Source organism: Sorex araneus, chromosome 3, assembly GCF_027595985.1.
Source record: "Sorex araneus isolate mSorAra2 chromosome 3, mSorAra2.pri, whole genome shotgun sequence".
NCBI lineage: Eukaryota > Metazoa > Chordata > Mammalia > Eulipotyphla > Soricidae > Sorex > Sorex araneus.
This window is the reverse complement of record NC_073304.1, coordinates 226,087,568-226,114,405: the sequence shown is the minus strand read 5'-3', so window position 1 is coordinate 226,114,405 and position 26,838 is coordinate 226,087,568. Positions and strand designations below refer to the sequence as shown.

The window sequence follows — 26,838 nt, the reverse complement described above, 5'->3', positions numbered from 1 at the left end:
CGGTGCTCAGGGGACCATATGGGATGCTGGGATTCGAACCTGGGTCAGCCTGGGTCAGCCTGGGTCGGCCGCGTGCAAGGCAAGCGCCCTACCCGCTGTGCTATTGCTCCAGCCCCATTGATTGTTGTTTTTAAACATTTTAGTACTTCATTTACTAATTTAGTTAATTTAATGATTCCTCTTTTAAAAAAAAAATCCTAAGAAAGCAAATGTTTACTCTTCAGCTATTCTCCTTACACAACCAAAAGCATTTCCCAATACCTTTCGGTCACTGAATACAACTTTTACATGGTTCATGCTGAAGCCTTGATCAAAACTGTTATTACTCAGCATGCTTGCACAATTTATTGAGGATTTGGATTTTGTGGGGGGGAGCTTGGGGGGGTCGTGTGCTGGGGGACCATATGGGATGGTCTTAAAAAAAACAAACTGAAAACTTCCTACCACATAGAGAATTCAAACATATGTTCTTTGAAGGCCTTTCCCACCACCTCCAAGTATTAAAATATTCACGAGCATGAAAACCCCGTGAGGGAGTGCAGAGCCTCCCAGTGTAACGTGAGTCCGGGATTTTACACTGCTTGCGCGTTGTTGCGGGTCAGCTCCAAGGAGTTTGCATCTTTCTCTCCCCGCCCACACCCCTCTGGGGTAGCACAGGTCCACATCCATCAGTCTAGGGGATACTCGGGGATACTTGGGCCTTGAGGGTAGTGTCGGGTGTGTGTGCGCGCGCATGTGTGTGTGTCTGTGTGTGTGTCCCAGGACAGAGCCCTCACTGTTCGGCCCTACCTACCCTAAAACAGAGAGATGAGCTGCGGCACACGAGGGCTGCTGATGTCGGAGGTGGTCAGTGGTGGGCCTGGGTCTTGTCCCCTAATCCTCCCCTTCCCTGGTCTTCTGGGGCATCTGTTAGGAAGGATCAGCCCGGACACCCTCATGCCCCCAGGCTGCGAGCAAGCCCCTTGCAGAGAGCCGGGACCTGGAGAAGGCCCTGGAGGGAGGAAGGGGGGCTCCGGTGAGTGTCGGTGAAATGCTCGGGTTCCTCGCCTTTGTCTGCGTGGAAAGACCGGCTGGCCTTCACCCCGGGCTGCGCGCCGGGAGCGGAGTGGAGAGCGGAGAGGGCCCCGGGCCCAGCCAGCACTACACCCCTGCCGCGCTCGTGCGCTAAGAATATCCGAGCAGGTGCTTGGGTTTCAGGAAGACCTTGCCCGGTGATTATTTCTGAAATAGCAAAACCGAAAGTTCCCGTGTCAGAGAGCTTTTAGCCCCCAGCCTGTGGCTCGGTCATCGCCTAGGGCAGGGGACCCTGTAAAGGGGGCCCTCACTCATGGTCAGGCGGCCTCCCCACACCCCCAGCCTTCAGGCCCCGTGGTAGTAGGAGAGAGTTGGCTGGGGCCGGCGGATGCCATGGAGGGTTAGCATGGGGGGTCACAGGAAAGTATAATGAGGGCAAGCAAAGGAGTGCGTGTGTGTGTGTGTGTGTGTGTGTCTGTGTGTCTGTGTCTGTCTGTCTGTCTGTCTGTGTGTGTGTCTGTGTGTAGCACGGAGATGTCCTACATGTCCTGTTTCATGTTGAACCTTGACCCAGTGCCCTGGTGTTTACGCAACACGATTCCCCTGGCTCACACTTTCCCGGCTGGTTGTTTTCATAATCGTTGCATCTTCTGTGGCCCTCTACTCCGTGGGTCGGCCGAGCACCCCCCCCCCAGTGGGCTCTCAGCAGGAACTGGTCGAATGCCTTCTTGGGGTTCACGAGGGCCGTGTTCTCGGGGGGCAGCAGGCGGAAGGGAGCCATGGCTCCAGCTGTGATCTGTGTCTATCAGCAGCTCTTCCCCGGAAGGCGGATGTGGGGGTGGGGGGCCTTCCAGGAGACTGACTGGGGGTGGGGGGCTCGGGGGCAACCCCCCCCACACACAGGCCCCTCCTATCAGGAATGAGATCAGCCCAAGCCAGGCGCTAAGTGGTCTGTGCGCATTCTGGGGCAGTTTCATCTTTCACTCGGCGTGACATTCCATGGTGGGAAAAACAAACCTCGGGCCACGATTGGCCTCCTGGGCATTAAACAAGTCCCCTCAGCTCGCAGGCTAATTTATAATTATAATTCCAAGCCAGCCCTTTCCCTGGTGCGTTGTCTCCACTCCCCCCACCTCACTCTCCACCCTGTATTTCAGATGAGGGAATAATTGTTTGTCTCCACTCCCCCCACCTCACTCTCCACCCTGTATTTCAGATGAGGGAATAATTGTTGGATTGGAGCGATAGCACAGCGGGTAGGGCGTTTCCCTTGCACGTGGCCAACCCGGGTTTGATTCCTCCGTCCGTCCCTCTTGGAGGGCCCGGCAAGCTACCAAGAGTATCCTGCCCGCACAGCAGAGCCCGGCAAGCTACCCGTGGCTTACTTGATATGCCAAAAACAGTCACAACAAGTCTCACAATGGAGACGTTACTGGTGCTCACTCGAGCAAACTGATGAACAACGGGACAACAGTGCTCCAGTGCTAGGCCGCCCAAGTATTGGTCCTGGAAGCCAGCCCCCTGCCTCCCTACACTGTTGGGACCCACAGCACGGGCAAGTCAGGGTCAAAAGAGACCCTTGACCCCGACCTTGTCATCGATCTCGGTTGGATCAGGGGAGGTAGCTGGCCAAAGTCACATCGCCTTTCTCTTAGATGGCCCTTGGCTGCGGAGGGGGGTGTTTGTGGGGATGGTGGGGGGTGTCTAGCGGTGAGGGGGCCCCTGTGAAGAGATGCAGAGCCGTAGGGGGAAACTGGCTGGGATTCACCCGTGTTCACCCGGAGAGCTGGGGGAGTCTCTGCCCAGCTGCATCCCCGTGAACGGGGCCCAGGCCTCTGGGAGCGGCGGCTGCCACCCTGCCCGAACACAGACAGGCAGAAAGTGAGCCCTGAGCACTGAGCCAGGGGCAGACCCCAAGGACTGTGAGTGTTGCCCAGCCCTCACCCCTCCCAGAATAAAATGAATTAATTTGTTCTATTTGGGCGCCACACCCGGCACTGCTCGGGACTCACTCCTGGCTCTGTGCTCAGGGATCACTCCTGACAGTGCTCAGGGCATCATATTGGATGCTGGGGATTGAACCCCGGTCAGCCATGTGCAGGACAAGTGCCTTACCCACTCTATGATGGCTCCAGCCCTGTTTGTGAATTAATTTTTTTTTTTTTTTTGCTTTTTGGGTCACACCCAGCGATGCTCAGGGGTCACTCCAGGCTCTGCACTCAGGAATTACTCCTGGCGGTGCTTAGGGGACCATATGGGATACTGGGATTCGAACCCGTGTCGGCCACGTGCAAGGCAAACGCCCTACCCGCTGTGCTATTGCTCCAGCCCCATGACTTAAATTTTTAAAAAGAAAAATGATGGGGGTCAGAGCAGTAGTTACAGTGGCTAGGGCGACTGCCTTGTACAGGGACATCCCAGGTCCGACGTCCCAGGTTAGATTCCTGGCACAGAGCAAGGAGGAAAAGCCCTGAGCGCCATAGGGTGTGGCCTCCAAACAAACGAACAAACAAAAATATCTTTGCCTTGGGGCCAGAACGATAGTACAGTGGCTGGGGCATTTGCCTTGCACAGGGACCCAGGTTCAAGCCCCCATATGGTCTCCCGAGCACCATCAGGAGTAATTCCTGAGAGCAGAGTCAGGAGCAAGCCTGGAGCTTTGCGCTTATGGCCGGCAAACAGAACAAAAGACAAAATTTCAGACTTTGGACCTTGGGGGCTTTGGTGCAGCTAGCTGGAGCCCATCGAGCTATCCCTCGATCCCTGGACTGACCCTGGGGAGAGTCCCCAGGTGTCCCTGCACTTGGAACTGTCCTGGAGCACCGGTCCAGGCTGAAGACAACTTTTGGCCAGTGGGGATGGGGGATGGGGAGGATGGAGGCCAGGCGTAGGCTGGATGTCTCCTGTGAGACCTACAAACAGAACCCTGAGCCTTGCTCTTTCTGGTTAGCTGCACTTTATTTTGGTTTGGGAATCACACCTGGCAGTGCTCAGGGCTTTGCCCCGGCTCTGCATTCAGGCATCACTCCGGGGGGTGGGGGCGGGGTGGAGGGGCTCTCAGGGGGTTTAACCCAGGTGGGCTGTGTGCAAGGCAAGCGCCCGACTGGGTGTACTGCCTCTTGACCCTTAGCGCAACTGTTAAAGAGCAAATCACTCCAGACACACAGGTAGATTTCCTCGGAGGCGGAAGTGCTGAGTCTGCGTTTTTGGAAACGGACTTTCCCTGCTACCCGCCTTCTTCGGGCTTTGGGACTGAGCTCGTCAGAAGGGCACGGGGATGAAAGCTAGCCTGGGCCTGCTCCCTCCTTCCGCTCTTGCGGGTGTGCCTTGCGGGAGCCCAGGTAGTGCTGTTGGCCAGGATCCTGGCAGGGACACTCGTCCCTGGCTCTGTGGGCGTCTCCTCTCGACCGAGAGAGGGGGCACAGGAGACCTTTTGGACGGAGTGAGTCCCACAGGAAAGAGGAGCAGAATGGGGGGCGGAGAGGTCATTAGTGTCGGCCTTGCACGTGGCCAGGCTGAGTTCCACCCCCAGCACCCCGATATGGTCTGCAGAGCACCATCAGGAGTGAGCCCCGAACACCTGAACTTGGACCCAGGAGTAAACCCTGAGCACTGCCGGATGTGGCCCCCAAACAAACGAACAAAGAAACAAAAAGACCAGAACAAAGTATGTGAACGAAACGGGGCCTTCCCCTTGAGGGTGTGTGCGTGGGGCAGTGAATCGAGGGACAGTACGGACCGTGACCCTCCCGGTCCCTGTTGGCGAGGGACCCAGAGACATCAGCCTCCGCTGTGCTTGCCCTGGGGACCATACGGGGGCATGACGGGGATGCCAGGGCTGGCCGGTCAGTGGTCCAGCAGCGGGCGCCCCTCAGGTGCCACACGGAGAATCCCCGTAACGCCGACCCCCAGCAGCGCCAACTGGCTGCAGCCGCGTTGGCCCAAGGACCCTCGGAGCTCAGCTCTGAGCCAGCCTGGACAGCTGCTCCCTGGGGACCCTCGGGGTCTGGTTTCTGCCACATGGAAGGGAATCCCAATAGCCCTTGTCCCTGGGGGGGGGGGCACCGTGGCTGCTCCTCACGTGGCTGTGTTTCCGTGGGCACCTGCAGACTTGGGGCACACAGGCGCCCCCTCAGCCTCCCGTCTCCCACGCGGGCTCTTTCAGCACCCTCCCCAGCAGAGCCCCGGGTGGGTACCATCGGCCGCTCCCCGCTGGCTCCGCCCTGTGTCAGCCTTCTGTCACTGTCCCCAGCAGTGGGGGGGAGGGCGGAGGCGTGGGGGGCTTCACTGAGGGTCCCAGTGTCCTGGCTACCGCAGTGCCAGAGCTTGGTCCTGCGGAGGACGTGCTATAATGGCTTCCTGGGGCGCTTCTCAGGGCCTGGTCAGATCCCTGGCCTTGTGGGACTCGCCCCCCGCTGAGAGGCGGCCCCGGGGTGAGGGCGCACCCCTCTGTGAAGTGGCTGTCCAGGCCCTGGAGGGGAGAGAGCGCCGAGTGGGCACAGAGAGTCTCGGCCTGTGTGTGGGCACATGCCAGGTACTACTTGCCTGCCCTGCGGGCCCCAGGAGGCCGGGGCCCTCCCTGACCCCCCTGCTGGCAGTGGGCACCCTTGGGGCCTGGAGGGCTGTGGCACTGGCCCAGTCGGGGCTGACCCAGCAGCTTTGGACATGGCTTCGTGTGGTCCCGTCGGGGGCCTGACGCCAACCATGCCGGTGTTGGAGCAAATGTGAGCCACCGAATGTGACTATCGTCGGGGTTGGGGGTGGGGGAGGGTGCTGCCCTCTTGGTGCTTAGGGATCCAGGGGCCCTTCCTGATACTTGATCCAGGACAGGTTTATCTTACAGTTTTAATAGGAGACCACAAGACCCAACCCACGTTGCTTCTAATCCAGCCCCAGCTCGCCTTAATCTGATGGCCGAGTCGTCTGCCGTCTCGGGGCCTTTGTCTTATCAGATCTGTGGCTGAGCAGCCGAGGGAGATCTCCCTCCCCATCCCGGGGATGCTCAGGTGGGGAGTCGAAGCCCGGAGATGTACCGGGGAGATGTACCGGGCACTCACCCACCTCCTCCCACACAACCTTGGCTCATTTCTGTGGTGCTTCTTATCCCCACCCTGAACTGAACCTTAACGTGAGTCAGGTCGTTACTAATTTCCAGTGTTGCAAAATTCCCAGATAAGTGGAGGCACTGGGATGGCGCAAGACCAGGACGGGGACGGACCGGCCATGTGCAGTGGCACTGAGCCTCTGGACAAAGGTTTTCCTTTCCCTCTTCTTCCCCCCACCCCCCGACCCTTCACTGTCGTGGCTATGGTCATGCACTCTCGGGCCTGGTGGGTCCCCAAGGTCCGCGCCCTTTGCTTTTACGGGGCTGCTCACCGAGGCTCCCACTGTTGAGGCCCAAGGTGATGGTGACGGTGTCTTCCGTGGGTCATATGATGCTCCCACACTTCCTGGCCTGGTCCCTGTGTATATTGTTATTTGCGCAGCTTGCCTGGGGGTGGGGGACACCGCTTGTTTTGTTGGTTGGTTTTGGTTTTGGGGCCACACCCGGCAGTGCTCAGGATCACCCCTGGTGAGCTCAGGGGACCGTATGGGATGCCAGGGATGCCAGTCAGCGCCTGCAAAGCAAAGCGCTGTGCTACCCACGCCGCTTTGGGTGGTGCTCACACACAGGCTGGCTGCAGTGCGGTGGGGAGCGGTGGTCCTGGATCACAAAGGGCAGAAGTGCCCGGCGCCTCAGAGGCCGGCTCTGAGGCTGGGGGCGGGGCGGGGGCGTGTTTCGATGGGTCGAGGCTGGAAGAATCTGCAGGATTGCTGGAGGTCAGACGAGGGTGTGGCACATCCTCCATCCAACACCCCCCTTCTTTCCCCTCTTTTCTCTTGAATGGGAAATGGATGCCCAGAGCCTCCACCACAATCCGCAGCCCTCAGCCCCAGCTCCCCTTCCTTCCGCTTCCCTGGCCCGCCCGCGACACACCTGAGCATGAGTAGGCTGTGGGAATGCTGGGAGGCATTCTCTGTTGGTTTGGACTGGAGTGTTGTGTGTGTGTGTCGTGTTCTTTGTGTGTGTGTGTGTGTGTGTGTGTGTGTGTGTGGAGTGCTCTCTCTCTCTCTGTGTAGTGTTCTTTGTGTGTGTGTAGTGTTTTTTTGTGTGTGTGTAGTGTTCTTTGTGTGTGTGTGTATGTGTGTGTGGGGTGCTCTGTGTGTGTGTGGAGTGTTCTCTCTGTGTGTGTGTAGTGTTCTCTGTGTGTGTAGTGTTCTTTGTGTGTGTGTGTGGAGTGCTCTGTGTGTGTGTGTAGTGTTCTTTGTGTGTGTGGAGTGCTCTGTGTGTGTGTGTGTGTAGTGTTCTGTGTGTGTGGTGTTCTTTGTGTGTGTGGAGTGTTCTTTGTGTGTGTGTGGAGTGTTCTTTATGTGTGTGTGTGTGGAGTGCTCTGTGTGTGTGTGTGTGTGTGTGTGTGTGTGTGTGGAGTGTAAGTGGTGCTGGGGAATCAAACCCAGGGGATAATGGGCCGTGGGGCTCTGTGAAGGCAGGCTAGGCCCAGGAGGGAGTCGAAGGCCATCAGCGGGAAGGCGTAGGTTCAGATTCTCGGCAGCGACTGGCTCAGGGCAGGGCCCGGGCCGCCCGCCAGCTCAGCCTCTGAGCACGGCCCGGACCTCACGCTTCTTTCCCCACTATCTGCTCCGTGTCGCGGTGAAGCCTGAGAAGACAGAGGGGCTCTGCCCCCCTGGAGGCTCCTGTGCCCGTCTGGAAGAGCCTCGTACTTCCGTGTGCACGGCTGGGGGTGGGGCTGCAGCCAGAGAGCTGGCACGTCCGTGGGGCACAGAGGAGGCAGGAGGCAGGAGGAGGGTGAGACCGGGAGAGTGGCAAGCATTCCCGACGCCTTGCCAGCGCTTGAGTCATGTGCGCCGTGAGCGGCCACTTCGCCTCGTCCTGTGAGTCTTGGGGCGAGTCTTGAGTCGCCCCAAGACTCACACCTGCGGAGCTGACCGCCGGCGCCCTAAGGAAGCAGAACCCCCAGGAGAGGAAACAGTTGAGAAGATCCCAGCAACGCCCCGCTGCTTCCGAGGGCACCTTGGGGGTCCTACGTGTATGCCAGGAGGCTGTGCGGGGAAGCTCCGCAGACGAGGCGCGCCCGTGCGTGGGGGCGGGTGACCTTATGCTCACGCCCAGCTGTCAGCTGGCTGAGCAGCACGGAGGGTTAAGGTGGCAGGCGTCCTGTGCCCACGCGGCTCTCGGCGCTTCCTGCAGAGCGCCATGTCTGTGCAGTGGTCTCGCCCTGGACTGCCCGGGTGGGCAGGGACCAGTTCCTCGTGGCGAGCAGACTCCAAAGCCTCGGGCATCTGCGTTTGTCTTTATCACTGACCCTCTCGGAGGGACGCCCCGAGTCCCAGGTTCCGCTGTGCACGCTTCATGGGGTGACTAGGATAACGCCCGCAGGGCTCTCACCAGCCCTTGAAAGCGGACGGCTTTTTTGTGTAGCACGGTTTGATTTGGTCTTCGGGGGCTGTTCCTGGCTCTCTGCTCAGGGGTGACCCCCTGACGGAGCTCCGGAGACCATCTGTGGTGCTGGGACGTTCTCCACGGGATCACTAAGTCCCATCTCTCCGACTCGGGTGGTAGTTTCAGCTCCGAGTCCCGGGAGGGGAAACCAAGGCACAGAGAGGTCATTGATGTCCAGAATCGCCATGGAAGCTTGACACCGGTTTGTCAGGTGGTTCGGCGCCCCCTGGGAACGAAGGCTTCCCTCTGGCACACCCAGACTCGGAACAGCCCGGGAGCTGTTCTGCTCTGCCTTCTGCCCTGCCGGGGCTGTCCGCTGGCCCTGGGCTTTTACAGCCGGTCCAGGAGCCGGGGGGTCCTCGGGTTCTCGGGCTTCCTGCTGGTGGGCACAGTGGTTCTGGGCGTCTTTCCCTGCGCACAGTGGGATGGCAGCCGCGCCTCCCTGCTCGATGCCACCGCACGGGAGCTTGGTCGCCACTTCGCCCTGGCTGCCGGGAGGCCTGCACGACGTGGACGCCGCACAGAAGGGCGACGGGAGGTGACCCCTGAGAAGGCGCCTGCTGGCCCCAGGGCTGCCCCTGGGTCCCCGCCCCGGATGTCACTCTTCCCGGCTCTCCGTGGTCTGCAGGGGGCCCTTTCTCGCCCCTGAGGTCTGGCCTCTCCAGGCGGAGATCTGTTTCCTGCCTGCCGTGATAAGGAAGAGCTGCTGCCCTGCTTCCCGAGGGAGCCCGGCCCAAGGTGTGGGGTGCCGCAGTTTTCAGGTTTCCTCCGAGAGGCTGTGGGGCTGAGATTTCCTTCCCCTGCTAACCTGTGCTTGCAATGACCGCTGCCTGCTCAAGACTCGGTGGCGTGTCCAGGCCGACAATGCTTGTCCTGAATGTGAGACTCTGAGTTTGATCCCTTGTGTATTCACACACACACACACACACACACACACACACACACACACACACACACACACCCCGAACCAAAATAATCTACTTTTTTTTTTTTTAAAGCCATGAGCAAAGTGCTGCTAAATGTGTCAAAACGAAATTTCTTTCTGGTAGCTGAGGTCGTGACCTCTTGAGGTCTTGGTGGTACTGTTCCCCCCCCCCCACTTAGACCTCCAGTGAGACCGCAGGAGCTTTGAACCCAGAATTTTTATTTTTTTCTTTTTGAAGACCCTCCTACCCTGTATAATTTGCAGCACCCTGCAAAATACCAGGTGTCTATGGAGAATCTACAAATTACGTTTTGGTCTCACCCAACCGTTCCGGCCCTCCCATCAGGGCGCTGGTCTCCATCTGCCCCGGCGGGACGCCAAGCGGGGGCTCGGGCCCCGCGCTAATTTCAGCCCCGGGCTCGCAGAAAGCCGTGATTGTGAGTCGGGAAATTACAGTGTGGTGCAGTGGCCAAGGCGCGGGCGGGGGCGCAGACCTCGGCTCCAGCCCCGCTTGCGGTGAGCTGACCGTGGTGCCCCGGGCAAGTCACTCCACCTCTCTGGGCCTCAGTTTCCTCTCTCTGATGAGGGGGTGGAGCGAGCTGCTCCCGTCAACCCCTGTCTCTGAGACAGCCGTCTCCCAGGAACCGGAAGGAGGCCCTTTGACCTGGTGGATGGCGCCCTGCGGACCTCAGGGCCTGTTTGGTTCAGCAGAGAGGGGCGTGGTGGGCACCAGCAGGAGTCTGCGTCTCCCTGGAACTTACTTCCACCAGTGGGGCAGCTGGCCGGGGCCTGTGGGGCTGACCGGCATCCCGAGGCCCACTTAAGCTCCTTTGATAAAGCGTGCCAGCATCTGGCGGGCGTGGGTGGCAATTAAGTCATAAACCCTGGAGTTGGTAGATAATTTTTATTTAACTAGAGCATTTATCCACTTTCTACTTTACCTCTTTCCATTTCCCTCTCCATCTTCCCCGCTCTCCCCCACCCCCATCCGCCCCTCCCACACACCATTACAGCCCACCAAGAAATCTCTGGAAAGAGGCAAAATGGACAGCTTCAGATTAGTTGCCATTATCAGGCCCCACAAGTCTGGTATCTACTTGAGTCTCTATTTTTTTTCCCTCCTTGGGGGTTTTCATACAAAGACTTGCCGACTTCCTAATCATGGGTTTCACTACAGATGAATGCACAAGAACACACATCTCCCACTGCATCAAGGCTGGCTCCCGGCGAGTTAACCATCTAAGTCAGACCTCTCTGCATTTAGTGTGTTTACCATGCTGCTCCATTAAGGCACACGCCTGACGGGCTTCCCAGTGTGGCCAAGGTCTCAAGCTTTTACGGCCTCTCGATCACAACCAGCTGTTGGCCTTAAGCCGCCACAGCACATAAGTGGTGGGGGAAACGGCATTCTGCATCTGGACCCCTAAATGGGTGTGAAACTTGGGGTGTTCCTTGGGTTTCCCCCCCACCCTTCTATCTCTGGGCTGTTCCCCAAGGGCTATGGCCGCAGGACCCTGCTGGGTTGGACCCTGTTCCCGAGGCTGTGGGCTGAGAGCGGGCTCCCTCGGGCACCTCGCACCCCCAGCTCCCGCCCGCTGGTTGGCAGCACCGCAGCTGACCTTGGGCAGAAAGGGAGTTGCAGCTGTTTGAACTTTGACATTGAACCTGGGGCCCCGAACCAGTTTGGGGAAACTTGTTCACCTGTTGTGAAATTAGCATACCTTTGCACTTGGGAGGCTGCGGGACTCTTGAGGGGTCCAGGAGAGGAGTCGTGTGGTAACTGGAGGAAGGTGTGTAACTGTCTGGGGTGGTGGTTAATTACACCACCCGCGAGAACGGCCACAAATGTTCCTTTAGCTCCGGGAGCTGCCTGGGCTGGAAACCGCACAGAGCTGTTCCGTTGGGCCCTGCCTGGCCGTAGCCAGACACTTGACTCCCGTCCAAAGCAAATGTCACGGTCACCTTTATTGACTTAATATCAGGAAGCAGAACAGCCGACAGGTGGGTAAGAAGGAACCATGTGTCTGACAGGTTACCGGTGACTGACACACCAGGAAATGAAGTGTGACAGAATTTGGAAGGGCTTCGAAGCAGACCAAAATCCTTTAAACACAGGCGCAAGGAAACACGAAACCTCTTGGCGAGGGATGGAGCTTGGTGGTCAAGCATTTGCCCTGGCGTCTGTGAGGCACCACACACACACACACACACACACACACACACACACACACACAAACACACAAACACACACACACAGACACATGCATTTGCCCTGGCGTCTGCGAGGCACCACACACACACACACACACACACACACACACACACACACACACACAGAGACACACATAGACACACACACACGCATTTGCCCTGGCGTCTGTGAGGCACCACACACATACACACACACACACAAACACATACACATGCACGCACACAAGAGTCTCTTAGTCTCTCCAGTATTGGGGGAGGGGGGTACTAGCAGCAGTGTCAGTGTGCAGGGGTCACTCTTCAGAGTTCCGGGGACCGTGCAGTGCTGGGGGTGGCAGCCAGGGCTCCCATATGCGAGGCCTCTGCCCTGTCCTTTGAGCTGTGCCACAGCCCTTCGTGACTCCCCTTAACTCTGACGCAGGGGGACAGACTGAGCGCAGGGAGCCGCGTGGCCGTGGGGGCCGGACAGGTCTTCGCACAGGGATCCGCTTCTTCCTGTCGGACCAGGCGTGGGCACAGGTGGGGACTGCGGAGCAGTTTGAGCTGAATCAGCTTTGTTGTGTCTGTCTCGGCGACCCCCGCAGAAGGGCCCCCTCGGAGGGCCTCAGGGACTCGGACTTTACCCCCTTTTCCCCCATCACGGGGAGTCTTTTTAATTTTTTTTGAGTACAGGGGTTACTCCTGGCTCTGCACTCAGGAATTACTCCCGGCGGTGCTCAGGGGACCATATGGGATGCTGGGAATCGAACCCGGGTTGGCCGCGTGCAAGGCAAATGCCCTACCCGCTGTGCTATGGCTCCAGCCCCCTATCACAGGGAGTTTTTTGCTCAGGACACTTTCAGCGTTGGCTTCATGAATGTGGTCTGCGCTGGCATTTACCTGGGGTTGCTGCTCTGGTGAATTTCCAGTTGGCATTCTTGTTTGTTTGTCTTTTTGTGTGTGGGGGGGAGGGGGGGTGGTTTAGGTTACACTCAGCTGAGCTAAGGGCTTACTCCTGGCTCTGTGCTCAGGGGTCATGCCTGGCAATGCTCAGGGGACCATACGGGGTGCTGGGCATTGAACCCGGGATCAGCCAGGTGCAAGGCAAATGCCCAGCCCACTATTCTATCAGTCTGGCCCCCATATTTGTCTTTTGGACCATCCTTGGGCAGTCTTCCAGCGAGATCAAAGGGCATGAAAAATGACAGTTCTCCACAGGGTACTTTGGTAAAGCAACCAGGATTCACAGAGCCATGGCCCTGTTTGAGTTACAGACTGAGGGAGATAATATTGCTGAGAATGGAATTGTAGACACAGATGGACTTTGGAAAAAAATATTATTAAATGTAGTTGAAGCGCCTGCCAAGTGACTATGTTAACAGAATATTATTTTTTATACTTCTGACTGCTGGACTGACTTTACACAGATTGAAGTAAAAAAAAAATTCTTTTTAAGATACCCTATTGGGAAGCTAGGAATGTGGCTCCATGGGAGAAACATCTCACGGGCATGAGGCTCTGGTTTTGATCCCCAACACGACAAAAGAAAAAAGGAAGGAAGGATGGGAAAGGAGATCCCAGAGAACCAGTGTCCATTAAGGCGTGCCAGAAAGACTCCCAGCAATAGTCATTAAAAACCAGCTCATCCTGGAGCGGAAGGGACAGTAGAGGGGTTAGTTCTCGCTCGTAGCTGACCCGGGCTCAATCCCCCAGCACCTCATATGGTCCCCAGAGTACTACCAGGGGTGAGCACCGAGCCAGGAATTAGCCCTGAGCACAGCCCAGTGGAGCATGGCCCCCCCAGCCTCCCCCAGGGCTCAGACCTCTGATGCCTTCTAGCTAATTGTAGCCAGCAGAATTATGCGCTTCCTTCTCTCTGCTCCTCTACACTCTTCCCCTCCCGTTGTTACTGTTCCAGTACCCCAGTGCTCACACACTTGGCTGTGGCTGCAGGGCCAGGGATTCAGCTCAGCTGCAGTGACACGGGCAAATACCAGGGATCAGACTCACAGTGCTCGCCCCTGAGCCCCTCCCCTCCCCCTGGCCTCCACAGCTGCACTCCCTCTGTGCACTTTGATCTCGCCTTTTGGGTCCTTTAGCCCTGGGACCGCCCTGCAGGGAGGTCCTGCTCACCTCCCAGCGCTGTCGCTAAGTGTAGCAATGAAGAGCTCTCTTCCTCATCTCTTCCTCAGCAAGTCCTGGGGGCCACTCAAAACCTGGATTCTGCTCTTGGCAACATGCAGCTAATTGTTCTCCAGATTTCTTTTTTTTTTTTTTTTTGCTTTTTGGGTCACACCCAGCAATGCACAGGGGTCACTCCTGGCTCATGCACTCAGGAATCACCCCTGGCGGTGCTCAGGGGACCATATGGGATGCTGGGATTTGAACCCGGGTCGGCCGCGTTCAAGGCAAACGCCCTACCTGCTGTGCTATCGCTCCAGCCCCTGTTCTCCAGATTTCTTATGTCTGATCTATGGAACAAAACAGAACACCTTGGAAATCTTTCTTAGGTACTCCTTTCCTTGTTTCACATGTGCCGTGTGTGTGTGTGTGTGTGTGTGTGTGTGTGTGTGTGTGTGTGTGTGTGTTTCCTTTTCTTTTTTTGTGGGGGAGGGGTCACCCCAGCAGTGCATATGAAGTTCTGGCTATTGAACCTGAGTCTCCCGCCTGCAAAGCAAGTGCCCAGCCCATTAAGCTCTCGCCGAAACTTCCAGAACGAATCTTCTGTCAGTTTGCCTTTGCTTTACGCCCAGGCCAACCTGCCTACTGGTCCGAGCCCCATGGGCAGGACCCCTGCACTGCAGATACAGACTGGCTCCTGCCTGCAGGTTGGTCGCCCCTGGAACAGGGGTGCTGCCCCCCCCTATTGTGTAATGATTGATAGTTTATTGGAAACGTGCCCATATCCTTGCTGGAATTAGACAAGCACTATTGTATTTTCAGTGGGAAGGAATGGGTTCCTTCGCCTTAAATAGAGAAAACTCAGGTTAGATTATGTAATGTAACAGTATTCCAGTGCTCACAGGAAAATTTAGTAAAACCAAACAGAAAAAAAAGAGCCCCTGCACAAATCCTGGAAACTGGTGTGGTCTTCCGTAGAGAGAAGCGTGTGTCTGCGCCATTGCTCTCAGCCAGATCGCCGTGTACGAATATTGTCGCAAATACTGTCGTCTGTCTGAGTGGAAGTCGGGAGGAGAGAAGCTTCATGGGAAGATCTTCATTTTCCCTTGCTAATTTTTTTTTTTTGGTTTTGGGTCACACCCAGAGATGTTTAGGGGTTACTCCTGGCTCTGTGCTCAAGAATCACTCCTGGTGGTACGCAGAGGACCATATTGGGTGCCAGGAATGGAACCCAGGGTCGGCCGTGTGCAAGGCAAGCACCCTCCCCAATGTCCCACCTCTCTGCACCACCTCCCACTGCACTGCCTTCTGGCCTAAACTCTTGCAGATGTGCCGTTGGGTTGGACCGGTCAGGTCCCACACCAGAGAAGCGTGCAGTTCCTGTACGTGTCTGTGCACCTTCTTTTTTTTGTTTGTTTGGAAGATTCGGGTAATAGATTTCCTTCCTCCTTTCACTTATCTTATCTTTAAAATTAGAAACATACTGTTTATAAAACAAAACAATATTTTCTACTTAGCATTTTAATAATATTGAAAGAATGTGAGAGGAATAATTCTGTAGGGAAGTATAATTTGGACATGTAGAATCACTCTTTGTTTTTGGTCGTTTGTTTGTTTTTGCTTTTTGGGTCACACCTGACGATGCACAGGGATGACTCCTGGCTCTGCACTCAGGAATCACCCCTGGCGGTGCTCAGGGGACCATATGGGATGCTGGGAATCGAACCTGGGTCAAAACCGGGTCTGCCGAGTGCAAGGCAAACGCCCTACCCGCTGTGCTATTGCTCCAGCCCCTACAATCACTCTTTGAATAGGAAAGTATTATGATTAAAAAAGATAAGCATCCAAAAGCATCTGAACTATATGACAGATTTAAAAAAAAAAATTGCAGATCCTGAAGTAAAGCGCTTCTAGAAAGGAGATGCGCAGCTTCTTTAGTGGAGACCCGGAGGCCGGCTTGGGGCTCCCCCCGCAGGCCTGCCGCACCTACGCAGACTTCCAGATGAAAGGCCCGCACTGACCCTTACCTTTGCTGCGGGCCGGGCAGCAGAGACCAGCGTGCTGTGCCCTCCAGCCTCAGGCCACCTCCCAAGTGCCATGGCGGGTCCCCATGTTGGCTGTGCCCTGGGTCCCCGGTGGCCACGATTCTCTTTAACGAAGATGTTTTCTAAATAAAGTTCTTCCAGGGCCTGCTTTAGCCTGGATTTTTCTTTTTTTTATTTTTTTGCTTTTTGGGTCACACCCAGCAATGCACAGGGGTCACTCCTGGCTCTTGCACTCAGGAATCACCCCTGGCGGTGCTCAGGGGACCATATGGGATACTGGGATTTGAACCTGGGTCGGCCGCGTGCAAGGCAAACGCCCTACCCGCTGTGCTATCACTCCAGCCCCAAAGTTACAGGATTATTGTTTTGTTTTGTTGTTTTTGCTTTTTGGATAGCACCCGGCGATGCACAGGGGTTACTCCTGGCTCTGCGCTCAGAAATTACTCCTGGCAGTGCTCAGGGGACCATATGGGATGCTGGGAATCGAACCTGGGTCAGCCGCGTGCAAGGCAAACGCCCTACCCGCTGTGCTATCGCTTCAGCCCCTAGCCTGGATTTTTTTTTTTACGCAGCCCCCCTCCCCCCGCCCGCCCTTACTAGAAACATAAGGAGTGGAGCTGATTAATGCGAGAGCGACTAATAGTCACATTTACAATATTAAGCGATACGGGAGTGCCAGGACTTTGAATCTTCTCTGCGTAAGCTTTCGAGTGTCTGTGGGAAATACGTGAGCGGTGCATCTCTGACGCGGGCAGCTGCCGGCCTTGGTGCCACCTGGCTTCGTCATCAGAACGTTGAGCCGGAGGCTGCCGCCCTGGAGTGGCTCTTGGAGGACACTCCTGTAGATGGCACCTTCCCACCGGCAGATGCTGCTTTCTCCCCCTCCCCCCCACCCCACTGGCCCTGCACAGCCCAGCTTCCCAGGAGACCTCAGCTGGGCGTGTTCAGGGCTGTTGTCCTGGGGTCACCTTGTGTGAGAGTCTCCCTTTAGGCCAGACTATATTACTCGCCACGACATCCCCACCCTGGAAAACGCCTCCTTAGCAGTGATCAGCGGCCACCCCACTTATTAGACGAACGATGCACAGAATCCGCCTCCCCCCGGCCCCCACTCACAGTCTGTGGAATCAGGTTGTGGCCCTGTGAGTGGCCCTTCCATTCCCGTGTCCCCTAGGGAACAGGCAGCTGACTGTGGGCAGGTTCTGACAGTGCCTCGGGCACAAGGTGTCCTTCCTCAGCTGGGCTCAGGCCACATTGCTGAAGGCATCTCTAGGTTTATTTCCTCCGCCTCTGCATTCATTTGAAAGTAGCATTTTCACGCTTAAAAAAAAAAAAAGCCAATGGGGAAGAAGCTGGGGGGGAAAAAAAGCCAGAGATTCTGTGATATTAACTTGCCTTCCAGGAGAAGAACACATTGGGGACCATGCCCCGGGGACCCTAACTGGAAACAGCTTCAAGGAGTGTGTGGGTGTGGGTGGGGGAGGGGGAGCCTGTTGGTCGTGATGTCACCGTGGGCAGTGCTCTCTCCATTGCTGAGTTCAATTTGTAACCAGACCTGGTATAGTTGAGATTTTTAGACAGCTGTGTTGATGGTGCAATCTGTGTCTTATTTCGAGTCACCAGCCAACCGTAAACAATTGCTCTTCCTGCGGTTTCCGAGATGCTCAGATGGGGCAGGTGGCTTCCGTTTCCACCGAGAGCAGCCAGGCCTGTGTTTCCGAGCTGCCCCCGTCAGTATCGCCCCTGCAGTAAGGCGTATGGGGGCAGTTCGTTCATTTTTAGCACCGGAGGCGGCCACGATAAGGACCTCACTCTTGGACACTTGGGTGCATGTCATCTTGCATTCGCACCCTGTTCCGTAGCTATTAACCATCAGAGGAGGTTGAGTTGTCTCATGTCCTTAGATGAGCAAGATCTCAGAAGCTTGGGGCTGCAGCCATAGCACAGTGGGTAGGGCGTTTGCCCTGCACGTGGCCAACCTGGGTTCAATTCTCAGCATCCCATATGGTCCCCCGAGCACTGCCAGGAGTAATTCCTGAGTCCAGAGCCAGGAGAAACCCCTGTGCATTGCCGGGTGTGACCCAACCCTCCCCCCGGCCAAAAAGAAAGATCTCAGAAGCTTGCTGAAGCTCTCCGTTTCAGTTTCCGGCATCAGTAGACGGCTCCAAGGGCTGAGCGCCTATGTTGCAGGTGGGAGACCCAGGTAAGATCCCCAGCACCACCTGGTCCCCTGAGCACAGAGCTGGAAGTAACCTCTGGTACTACTGGTGGTGGCTCCCAAATCAACTCCATTTCAGCTTCTCTCCCATCTCTCTCTCTCCCTCTCTCTCTCTCTCTCTCTCTCTCTCTCTCTCTTCTCTCTCTCTCTCTCTCTCTCTCTCTCTCTCTCTCTCTCTCTCTCTCTCTCTCTCTCTCTCGCTTTTTTGGTCACACTTGGAAATGCTCAGGGGCTACTCTTGGCTCTGCACTTAGGAATTACTCCTCGGGGACCATATGGGATGCTGGGGATCGAACCCGGGTTGACCGCATGCAAGGCAAACACCCTACCCATTGTACTATCGTTCCTGCTCCCTCTCCCATCACTTAAGTGATCTGTCTCCTTTCTGTTTTGTTAAAAATCAGTGCAGATTACACGAATCACATTGTACGAGATTGAGAATACAGAGGAGAAAATATTGTTGCTGCAATCTTTTCTTCTAGGCATCTTCTATGCAGTCTTTCCTTGCAGAGCATGAAAACTAGGATGTGTATTTGTGTGTGTGTGTGTGTGTGTGTGTGTGTGTGTGTGTGTGTGTGTGTGTGTGTGTGTGTGTGTGTGTACTGTTTGGATTCTTGTCCCAGTAACCTTAAGCAGAGAATGGGCTTCGTGTTCGGACCGTGGCGTGTCTGCGCCTTGGCAGCTGGCTGGTCAGGGCGCGCTGGCCCGGTCTTTCGGCAGATCCCTCCTTCAGCTTCTTCTCTGTGTCTTTCTCATCCATCTTGTTCTGTCGAAACACGTGCTTGCCAAAATCTCCCTGATCTCCCAGTGGCTCCCTTGTTGACTTCAGCCGCCTGGAGCATTCAACCCAGTTTCGATCCCGAGCTCTGTAGTGCAAGAGGGTTCCTCACGGGGTAACCCACACGGCGGCTGGGGAGGGTCTCTGCAGGGCCTGCCACCCCCCACCTCCCAGAGACGCACCTGCCTTCCACTTCAGCTCTTCCCCCTCCAGCCTGCATCCCTCTAGCACCCCCCAGGCACCCCGACATCAGTGACAAACCTCTCCCCTTCTCGGGGGGACAGTCAGGTCTCAGGAGCTCCGTTCTCAGCGGGCCGGCGTGGCCTGCTGCTCGCCCGGGCCTTGCCCCCTTCCTGCTTCCTTATTCTATTTATTGGGGGGTGGCTGTCACACCGCCAGCTCTGCTCAGGGGTCGCTCCCAGCAGTGCTCAGGGTACCGTATCGTGCCGGGGATAGAGCGGGGGTCAGCTGTCTGCAAGGCCAGGGCCTTAACCTCTGGGCTATCTCACCGGACTGAGACGGGAGCGGGGCCAGCTCCTGTGGGCTGTGGTGGTTTGAACCGGCTCCAACCCCCACTCCAGAAGAGCCCTCTGCCCCCCGGCAGGCGTCTGTTTCCCCGGCCTGGCCGCCCTCCGAGACGGACATCCTAGTTCCAGAGGTAGGGCGGAAAGTGAAGCGTTTTCCTCGGATGCTGTCAGTGGCCTTCAGCGGCCGTGGGGTTTGCCGCTGTGGGCGCCCCCACCTCAGCCGCCCTCCTGGTCACGCACTGGCAGGGGACGAAGCGGCAGGTGCTGGCAGCGGCTTCAACCATCTCCCTGGTTCCTCCAGGGAGAAGCGAGGCAGCACCCCAGGAAGAGCCGCTTTCCCGATCTCAGCTGGGGGGGCTGCATGAGTCAGGTCAGGCTCCAGGGCACCGAAGACCCTTTCCATCTGATTTTGAATTCTTTTTACTTCTTTTGGTTTGGCAGGGGGTGGAGGTGGGTGGGGTGGGTCACTCAGCAGTGCTGGGCCTGGAGTCTGGGGCTCCTGTGTACAAAGCATGTGTTCGAACCCTTAGAGCTGCTCCCTGGACCTGCCACTCTTTCCCCCTCTCTCTCTATATATAGAATTTTTTTTTTCTTTTTGGGTCACACCTGGCAATGCACAGGGGTTATTCCTGGTTCTGCACTCAGGAATTACCCATGGTGGTGCTCGGGGGACCATATGGGATGCTGGGAATCAGACCCGGGTCGGCCGCGTGCAAGGCAAACGCCCTACCTGCTGTGCTATTGCTCCAGCCCCTCTCTAGAAATTTTAACTCCCCACCCCCTCAACCCCGTCTCTTTGTCGTCATTTTTGCACTGGCAGGTCCCACACCGCATCGAGGTGCTCAGGCACTCTGGTTTGCGGTGGCCGGAGCTTGCTCACTTTGTCACGGTTCCGGGGATCCCAAACACTAGTGTCAAGGGACACGGGGGGTGGTGGGGTGGGATCAAAGTCACAGGCTCACGCCTGCCAGGCAGGCCCAACCGGGCGACCCCAGGCCCTGCCATGGTCGGCAGATGTTTCGTGCCAGAAGTCAGCCGGCCTAGGCCTTCATCCTAAGCAGAATCTGTGCACAACAAACAGTTGTAGCAGCAGCAAGTTGTGTTGGCCAGTTTTTAATTCAAGGCCACAGGAACCAGCTGATTGGCAGCAAAGTCTAGTGACAAAGAAAGACTTCATTAGGAGGTGACAGGGCTGAATGGGCGCAGATCTCAAAAGGCTGTCATCCTAGGGAGTCTCCCCACTTAGCACAGGCGCACGCGTGCACGTGTGTGTGTGTGTGTGTGTGTGTGTGTGTGTGTGTGCGTGCACGCGTGCAGACATGTACGGCGGCTCCCATGCTGCAGTGGGTGGGTCGTGGTGCAGTTCCTGGCAGTGGTAGGACAGGCAGGTGAAAGAAACACTCTTGGCTGCTTAGAAAAACTGTCTCGGGGCTGGAGCGATAGCACAGCGGGTAGGGCGTTTGCCTTGCACGCAGCCGACCCGGGTTCGAATCCCAGCATCCCATATGGTCCCCTGAGCACCACCAGGAGTAATTCCTGAGTGTAGAACCAGGAGTAACCTCTGTGCATTGCTGGGTGTGACCCAAAAAGCAAAAAAAAAAAGAAAAAGAAAAACTGTCCCTACCATGTGCATTGACGCTGGGACCCCACGCATCTCACTCGGTGATGCACATAAGCATTTTTCTCTACTGTGCCGTAGCCGTTTGACTGATCACCTAATATTCTGTCAAGTGACTGGGTCCTCATTTACTTTGGCTATGTGGATGTTGTTGGAAATTCAAATATTTCTAGTTTCCTGTGTTTGGAGAGGGGACATAGTCTCACAGGGATTATTTTCCCGTGTCTGGGATTCTTTCTTTGGGATGTAAGACTGGGATGAAAGGAGCAAAGACGAGCTCCGTGTGCAGTGAGCTGCACACACACAGAGATGTGGTAAAATTCTACGGAAATTTTAGAATATTCTTGTGTAGTAGTGAATTTACAGTGAGATTCTCATGCTTTTCAGAAACATCAAACTTAAAAATGTTGTTGTTGTTGTTTTATTTTTGATCCATGCCCAGTGTCGTTCAGGGCTTTCTCTTGGTTCTGCACTCAGGGGTCACTCCTGGTGGTGCTGGGGGAGTCATATGGATGTTGGGGATTGAACCCGGGTCAGCCGCATGCAAGGGAAACGCCCTACCCACTGTACTATTGCTCCAGCCCCTATACTTATTATAATTTTTATTGCCACCAATAATAGATGGGAAAGAAAATTTTTTTCCTTTCTTCTTTTTCTTTTTGGGTCACACCCGGCGATGCTCAGGGCTTATTACTCCTAGCTCCCGGCGGTGCTTGGGGGACCATATGGGATGCCGGGGATCAAACCCGGGTTGCCCACATGCAAGGAAAACGCCCTACCCACTGAACTATCGCTTCGGCGCCCTAGATGGGAAATAAAATGTTATGACCTTTGGCTGTTTTCTTCTTTTTGGTGATTACAGATTTATTTATTGGTTTTGGTTTGGGGGCCACATGCGGTTGTGTTCAGGACTTACTCCTGGCTCTGTGCTCAGGGATCACTCCTGGCAAGCTTATGGTACCATAGGGCGTGCCAGGGACCAGATCCGGGTCTTGTCACCTGTGAGGCAAGTGCTCAGTCCGCTGGACTATGGCTCTGGCCTCAATTTTTGAATCTTTATTTCCTCATTGCCTCCTCTCCCACTTTGCCGTTGCTGCTGATCGTGCTCGTTTTCAGCCGTGGTGCTCGACTGACGGCAGGTACCAGATCGTGCTGCTTGGCCCTGCGCTGTGCATCCCCGTGGCTCCAGTGCTGGCGTGCTCTTCACTGAGACTCACAAGTGTGATGCTCGCCAGAGTCCACTCTTCCTGGCCGTGGCTGTTTGTTTTGTTTGGGGGCCACACCTGGCAGTGCTCAGGGCTTACTCCTGGCTCTGTGCTCAGGCGGTGCTGGGGATTGAACCCGGGTTGGCTGCATGCGTGGCAGGTGCCCTAACCTCTGTGCTATCTCTCTCACTCCCAAGAAGACCAGATTTTTGAAGTAAACTATCAGCAGGGAAGGAGGTGGGTTAGAAATCAGAGTGAGGGCTGGAGCGATAGCACAGCGGGTAGGGCGTTTGCCTTGCATGCGGCTGACTTGGGTTCGATTCCCAGCATCCCATATGGTCCCCTGAGCACCGCCAGGGGTAATTCCTGAGTGCAGAGCCAGGAGTGACCCCTGTGCATCGCCAGGTGTGACCCAAAAAGAAAAAAAAAAAAAAGGAATCTTGGTCTCTATCACACCAAGGGGGTCATCAACCAATCTGTCCTGGGAAGGTCACTGCTGAGAGGGAAGGTGGCCACTGGGTTCCGGTCCTGGCTCCGCAGCGGTTTAGACCCGCACCCTGACAGGGGCAGAGGTGCCCCCAGTCCCACTTTCCTCAGGGAGCTGTGGCAGTGAGCATTGGTGGGAGGCCCGCCCGAGGCGAAGGAAGCATCCCCTTGACCAGAAGAGTTTCCTCTCGTCTCTCTGCAGATCTTCGGCAGCCCCAGCACCGTCACTCTCCCGGAGACCTTGTTGTTCGTGTCCACCCTGGACGGGAGCTTGCATGCCGTCAGCAAGAGGACAGGCTCCATCAAATGGACTCTGAAGGAAGGTAAGGGGGCCTCGGCCCTCGGGGCAGGTGGGTTTGGTTGGCTGCTTCCACCCAGGCACCTGCGCTCAGGGGAGAGAAGGGCAGTTGTGCATTATTGTTATTATTATTTTTATTTATTTGTTTATTTATTTACTTGCTTTTTGGGTCACACCCAGTGATGCACAAGGGTTACTCCTGGCTCTGCACTCAGGAATTACTCCTGGCGGTGCTCAGGGGACCATATGGGATGCTGGGAATCGAACCCGGGACGGCCGCGTGCAAGGCCGCATGCTATCCACTGCGCTGTCGCTCCAGCCCCAGTTGTGCGTTATTTAGTCAAAGATGGGGCAAGCGGGAGGAGGGTGGGAAGAGAGGCTCCAAGAGCATATGTCCACCCCGCCTCGTGGCTGCCCGCTCCGTGAATATTCTAGAAATGGGTTCTGGCAAGGTCGGCCCGGGTGAAGACACATGTTCAGCTCTGGTTTCATCCCACTTGAATGCCTCACAGCCTGCACCGACCGCTCCGTCCGAGGCGTCCTCCCAGCCTCAAGGTCCTCCTTTGTCTCTGCAGAGGCCGACGTGACCGAGGAATGTCAGCTTGTTCTCCGGGCCACGCTGACCGCTGTGCAATTCGCGGAGCTCGTTTTTCTTGTTCCGCCTTTATGTCTCCAGCTCGGCCGGCCTGCCCTCGGCTGCCGGGAGACGACAGTTACTAAAGTTCTCTTTCCCGGGAAAGGCCTGCAAATACCCGGCCCCTCTGTCGTCCCGGGAGGCGCATGATGGGGGCCTGATGCTCCGTCTCTGTCGTCACTCCTCTGTGACTCATTATTTTCACAAGCTCAGCGAGTGTTTCTCCTGCCTTCATGAAATGTTCCCAAACAGCCTGGCAGGCGGCGGGGACGGCTCGGCATCGGTCAGCCCGCGCATCCTCTGCCCTGCCCGTCCAGCCGGGACCTAATCCCCGGCCTGGGGGCTCCCCCGCACCCTGCTGCCTCCGCTGTCTGGGCCCTGCGTCCGTCAGCTTTACACCTCAGAGGGGCCCGGCTTTCCCCGGAGTGTGTCGCCCCAGGTTTGAGCATGGCCTTCGGGCTCCAAAAATGTCATCTTCCATCTTGAAGCCTCGAAAGCATGAAACCAGGAAAGTTTTGTTTCAGTTTTTTCTTTTTCTTTTTGGGTCACACCTGGCGATGCTCAGGGGTTCCTTCCGGCTCTGCACTCAGGAATTACTCCTGGCGGTGCTCAGGGGACTCTATGGGATGCCGGAGGTCGAACCCGGTTCGGCCACGTGCAAGGCAAACGCCCTCCCCGCTGTGCTATTGCTCTGGCCCTGTTTCGGTTTTTTCAATTCAGATTCTTTTCACTTTGTCTGTTGTTGAAAACCAGCAAGTCCAAGAAGGCCGTAGCAGGCAGGCCGGCCGGCTCCCGGGGCCCTGGGCTTTCATGTTTACCAGCATGAGTTGTTTTCATCATGGCCCCAAATCTTCATTTCTACAAGGCGCGTTTACTGTATCTAGCAAAACCATGCCCTGTCTTTTTGGGGGGTCGGGGTGTGTGTGTGGGGGGGCACACCCAGCAGTGTTCAGGGGTTACTTCTGGATCTGCACCCAGGACTCCCTCCTGGCGGTGCTCCGGGGATCATGTGGGCTGCTGGGATTCGAACCCGGGTCGAGCACATGCCAGGCGAGCGCCCTCCCTGCTGTGCTACGGCTCCAGCCCCCGACCATGTCCCATCTTGTGGTTATCTAGTCACTCCTAGGGTTGGATCTGGCCTGTCCTGGGAGGATTGGCCTCAGTGACTGCCCTTGACTTTGCTGTGACAAGGCTGCAGGGTGCCGTGGCCGCCTCGGGGAGGTGCTCGCAGTGCTGGAGAATCAGCTGAGGCGTCCTGGCACGGAGGCCGGGCCCTGCGCCTCAGTGGGCGGGTTGGACTCCAGTCTCGGTAAACCCTGGGAAGGAGCAAAGGAGGTGTCTGTGCCCGGAGTCTGTCCAGGAGGCGCTTAGGGATGGGGAGGGAGTGGGGAGGCGGGCAGAGCCCCGGGTGTCCCTAAGAGTCCCTAAGCCCCGGGTGTCAGGCCCTGGTGCCCAGAACAGATGCGTGTGTCGGAGCGGGCCAGAGTGACTCACTCTGCTTCCAGATTAGCCCTCAGCCGTGTGTGGGAGGACTAGACACCGGAAGGTGACAGGTGAGGCCCAGAAGGGAGGGGCCGAGGGGAGGGGAGAGGCGGGGAGGGGGGAGGTGAGCACTGGTGACGGAAGGAGCGGATCCCACGCTGACAGGGACGCGGAGCAGGGCGGAGCAGAACCACACTCAAGTGGAGAGTTCGAGAAATCCGATTAAGGCCTCCCTCATCATCTTTTTAATGTCTTAGCTTTTTTTTTGTTCATGTATTTATTTTTTTTTTGGGGGGGTCATATCCCACAATGTTCAGGGGTTATTCTTGGTTCTACACTCAGGAATCACTCCTGGTGGTTCTTCGGGGACCATGTGGGATGCCAGGGATCGAACCCAGGTCAGGCATGTACAGGGCAAGTTTGCCCTCCCCTGTGGACTGTTGCTCCAGCCCCTGGGGGGGGGTGTCACACCTGACGATGCTCAGGGGTTACTCCTGGCGGTGCTGGGGGGGCCATATGGGATGCCGGGGACTGAACCCGGGTTGACCATATGCAAGGTAAACGCCCTACCCACTGTACTATCCGCCCTCAGGAAAGTCTTCTCTTTTTTTGCTTTGTTTTGGGTCACACCCGGCGATGCACAGGGGTTACTCCTGGCTCTACACTCAGGAATTACTCCTGGTGGTCGCTGGGGTGACCATATGGGATGCTGGGAATCGAACCCAGATCGGCCGCGTGCAAGGCAAATGCCCTACGTGCTGTGCTATCGCTTCAGCCCCAGGAAAGTCATTTTTAATCATGTCGTTGGACAGCTGACTGCCAGGCTCGTACTGGCTCCCTACCTGGGAGTGAATGCCGAGCCCGACGGAACGACAGGTCGGATGGTCCAGAGGGAGGGACAGAGCTGTGTGTGGCTAGACGGAGCCGCCCCGGAGATGCATCCAGGTCTAAGCTTGTGCAAGAAGGACTGTCGTGCTTTTCTGTAGAGCAGCAGCTTGGAGGCTGGGAGCCCGTGGGAGAGTGGGCCCCACCGGCGGGGCCCGGCAGAGCAGCAGAGCTGTGTGTAGGTGGGGGGCCACCTGATCTCTGCCGCCCCGGCCTCCCTAAGCCCCGGAACCACTTGGTGCCCGTGTGGTCCCCCTGCCCTGTGATCTCCAGCAGCTGTCCCAGGTCGCTGTGCCCTCTCCTGGGAGACCAGCGGGACAGGAGCTGGTGGTGGGTGGCAGGGCGTTGGCCCGTGCAGTGCTGGCAAAGGAGCCACACCTCGCGTTGGGGAAGAGGATCTGCGCCCCCACCCCTCCCCGACCCGTTGTCTGTCAGGGCACTCGGGGCGGCTCTGGAGGGCATGAGGGCCCTGCTGTGAAGAAGCCGTCAGAGCGCTCGCTCTGTCACGGGGACGCCGGGCGAAGGGGACTGCCCACAAGCCAGGATGAGGGGCCTCCCGCCTCCTGCTGATTTCCCACCTGCAGTCCCAGCCCGTGGAAGCATGTGCGACCCCCAGGTCATCTGTCCTCACGTGGTGCTGCTGTGCTGAGACTGCAGTGAGACCAGAGTGGGGCTGTCTGCGGCGCAGTCACCCACCTGGCCAGCGGGCATCCCGGGAGCCAGGATCCAGTGGAAGGAACTTGCCAACAGCAGCTCTACGTTATTTCGTCACACAGTCATGGCGGGTTTGATAACAAATTTTTTTGCCAAAGTGTGGGGTGCAACCATTGGGTGAAAGTGTTTTGAGGGGGTGGGATTTGGGGCCATCCCGGTGCTACTCAGGGGCTACTCCTGGCCTCCTGGCTCTGTGCTCA

At 56.7% G+C, this 26,838-nt stretch overlaps 1 protein-coding gene across 1 annotated transcript in view; it reads left to right on the top strand.

Annotated features, from left to right (window-relative positions):
* The window catches only part of ERN1 (endoplasmic reticulum to nucleus signaling 1), a 75,982-nt gene that overhangs the window by 9,785 nt on the left and 39,359 nt on the right, over positions 1-26,838 (top strand). The window contains exon 2 of the mRNA XM_055133374.1: positions 22,828-22,948. Within this exon, the coding sequence (XP_054989349.1) occupies positions 22,828-22,948 (121 nt within the window). The remainder of the gene's footprint in view (positions 1-22,827; positions 22,949-26,838) is intronic.